Genomic DNA, 3,739 nt, shown 5'->3' on the forward strand with positions numbered 1-3,739 from the left:
CATATGGATTACTGCACACATTAAAGAAGTGTAAGTAGTATTTAGTAATCATAGTGTAGTAAAAAAAAAAAAAAAAAAAAGGGGGGGGGGGGGGGGGTAGGGGAGAAGATTGTACCAGCTAAAACAGATGCCTTGGGATTAAGAATACTACAAACTTGATCCAACAATTCAGAAACTGGTTCTCTTATTTTAAAGTCTCGGACTATTTGGCAACTGATCCTACCCAGAGGAGGCAGACCAGCCCCTTGTAATTGCACAAAAATGGGATCACCTTAACAAGAATCCCATGTAAAAAAAAAAAAAAAAAAATTTCGGGATTTTTTAGAGATCTTAAAATTTAAAAGTTTTAAACCAACAAAAACTTGCAGACGTTTTCTGCTTCTCGATCATTTTGGGAAGTCTTTTTGTTTCGTTGCTCAGTCAGAGGGTAAGTCACCGCTTGGCTAGACCAAGTTTAAGAGAAGGCTTTTAAGAGATGACACAAGACTTTCGACAACATGGACAACACTTGCAACAGGGATAGCAGCAACAAGGTTCTTCTTCATATTTTGGAGACTCCCTGGTGTATTGTTTGTCTAGATCAATGGTGTACATGGAAGTGGGGTGACCTCCATTTTGAGGCTTGTCAGAGGCGTATGGATTATATGGTCGCCTCCATGAATCTTGGGTGTGGATTTTGTTGCCCTCCCACGAAGCAGACGTTGGGGGTTGAATGTTGACCCTGTCTGGTGTCGAGTAGCTGGGGTAGCTTGGTACTGCTGAGGGGTTTGCAATAACTACCCCATCGAGGTCCTCGCCGATAGTGTTCCGGACAAAGCTGCTCTTGAGTTGTGCTCGAGGTAGATTGACCCCGGCATAGGGATTTGGGATGCTGGCTCCCTTGTCCATTTTTAAGGTGGAAGGATTCAAAGTTTGTTTCTTCTGTACGCAGTAAAGGGTTTCAAGTTAATACCACCTAGGAAGAAATAAAATACATTAAATCACAGGTACATATTATTATCATCATCATCATCAACTAATACTCTAAAAGTTTGAGGAAAATGAAACCTCAGCCAATATTTCCAGTTATAACCTCTGCCTATTGAAAATATGAAATGTGCCACTTCTGTAGTCTTCTTTTGAAAAATATTAGCTGCCTGATTGTCATACCAAGTCATTGGCTTCAATATTGTGAGCCCTAATGTTATATAACAAGCATGCAGACCCTGCTTGAGGTCAGAGACTCAGAAAAACCAAAAGACAGCCAGTTAGCTGATATTTTTTCTGGGGCCAAGAAGGCCATTTCCATACGTCATTAAAGGTCCCCCCCTCCCTCTCCTGTTGGGGAGATTTCTCCTCATTTCTTGTCCTAGTGACACAGCACATAGTAAGAAAGTTTAGGATACACGTAAAATCCAGAGATCCCAAGAGAAGTTCCAACACACTAGTCTGCTTTAGGTGCGGTCTGCTCCATTTAGAAAATTCTCACCATGTTGGTTACAGCAAGAAGTCATTGGTAAATGAAATGTCACCAGCAAACCAGGAGCCAGTTGCAAAGCTGAAGAAGAGGTCCTGCATGGCCCTGAAGCCGTACACTCCGATTTGATTTTGCAATAGGAGTTTGAACTTTGCAACAAGCTCTTGGTGAGATTTACTTTTACATCTGCATCAATACCAGTCAGCAGTCATTACAGCACCTTGAAAACATATGGTCTAGACCAGTGGTTCTAAACTCCTGCCCCCTCAGGACCCACTAAATAGGCCAGATTTGAAATATTACCTTGCGGAGATGCAGACTAGAATACTGCAATCACCGAGCAGCGAATGATGATATCACCTGTGATGCATTCAGTTACCTTGCAAACTTGGCCTGTTAATGGGTCCTGGGGACAGGAGTTGAGAACCACTGTTTTAGACCTTTATGGTATGCTATAGGAATAGGTCTCAAAAAGCTGAGCATGCCATTGGACAGGCACTGTAATTCAACTTTAGATGCTTAAAAAAAACTAAGAATATCTAGGGTGTTTTTTTTTTTTTTTTTTACACGTTAATGATCTGTTTAAAGTGTTTGTTAACCCAATAAATAAAAAACAAAAAAAACCTCCCTGATCCTGCCACTTCCTGTATGCCCTCTCTGTACTGACCACGAAAATCAGGGCTGCGGAGCCCTGACCCCCATGGTCAATTTGCATCCCTCTGTCATCCGCAGCCATGCTCTCCTCTCATCTCTCCCCCTCCTTCCTGCCTGTCAGTTCCATGCCTGTGTCTGTCTACTCCCTCCCTCATGTGTAAATGTTCTTAATAAAAACACAATTCTATATTTAAATGTAATTATATATGTGCATGTATGTAGTCATATGTATTTATTGCTTATGCAGGCTCTGCTTCCTACTTTGAGGTCAAACAAAAACATTTTCCTGCATTGAAGGCCTACACCCAAATTAATTGAGACAAGTACCAAAAGTAGCATATCAATGTTTTATTATTGACTAATGGCTACAATTAGTCACTATTTTATATTTGTATAGGGTTGTATCCACGTATTATAAGCAGTCTCAAACTGTGAGAAACATGACTGGTATGTAGGGCAGAGTGACATCATTCCAAAACCGTCACACAGCTCATAATTTTATTGCAGCAAATTGCTTTGTTCCTCCCAACACTCTTACTAATATTCCTAGCTGCTTAAAATACGGTGTTGGTTTATACAAAGGGAATAGGAATAGCAACAGCAGAAAAACAGAGGCAAAGAATGCTTGCTCTGAAAAAATAAAAATAAAAAATTTAAATAAAAAGAATGGAGAAGGAGTTGGGGGTTGGAAGAATGGTATGTCCATGGCACAAAGGGCCTACACTACTATTTAGATTTAGGAACAATGGATGGGATTTAAATACTAGCAAGAACAAATAACCACCCCCTTTCCCCTCTTGGCAGCCTCAACTACAAGTGCAGATGCACAGCATGGTTAACTGGAAATGGTTCCGGGCCCTTGTATGTTTTGGACTAATAAAAGATTTTTTCCTGCTCTGGTGATGTCAGCACCTGTCCATTTGGAGGAAACACTGCTTACTGATCTGTTCTTGTATTAGTTGCATTATTAAATTCAGTCTAAGGGTTCGTTCTTCTCAGACATCTGAAGAGGACAACTTTCTCCAGGCAGGAACAAAATCTTCTGATGCCCTGGCTGCAGCTAGAGGGATCATATGGGCTACTCAACAATGTGTCCAGTGCACAACCATCTTCAAAAATTTGTGACCAACCAAAAAACACTAGAGCTTTGTGATCATAAACCCTAGCACTCCGCTTTAAGTGTAGGCTGGTAGAGGTTACAGATACAAACTTGGGGAAGGGGGGGGGGGGGGGGGGTCGAGGAAAAGACCACCTAGATGCAAACTGTCTCCCAGTTTTACAATACTAGGCTCTAATTGGTTCTTGTTCCTTAATTTTCAAAACCGGCCAACACTCTTCTGAAAATAAAATTCATTTCAGGGCATCCAACAATGTTAGAGCAAATTAATGAAGGATAACTGAATCCAAAGACTATATTCTGACGTAAGGTGGCATAGAGCAGGCAGAGTCCAGCATATTTTTGACAATTCTAGTAGTTAGACCTCTCCACTAGGGATGAGCCCACGGTTCGAGTCGAACGCAAGTTCGACTCGAACATCGGGTGTTCTAAAACGAACCAAACATATGGGGCTCACGAAAAATTTGAGCACCGCGGAGCACTCCATAATGCACTGCGAGATTGCAGTGCAT

The 3,739-nt window shown here is 41.4% G+C and overlaps 1 protein-coding gene across 1 annotated transcript; it reads right to left on the reverse strand.

Annotated features, from left to right (window-relative positions):
- Positions 1 to 468: 468 nt before the first annotated feature.
- CYSRT1 (cysteine rich tail 1) lies at positions 469 to 888 on the reverse strand. The gene has a single exon (XM_073600972.1). It carries the CDS (start codon positions 886 to 888, stop codon positions 469 to 471), a length of 420 nt encoding a protein of 139 aa, XP_073457073.1.
- Between the last annotated feature and the right edge of the window lie 2,851 nt (positions 889 to 3,739).

This window comes from Aquarana catesbeiana, linkage group LG09 (assembly GCF_042186555.1).
Source record: "Aquarana catesbeiana isolate 2022-GZ linkage group LG09, ASM4218655v1, whole genome shotgun sequence".
NCBI lineage: Eukaryota > Metazoa > Chordata > Amphibia > Anura > Ranidae > Aquarana > Aquarana catesbeiana.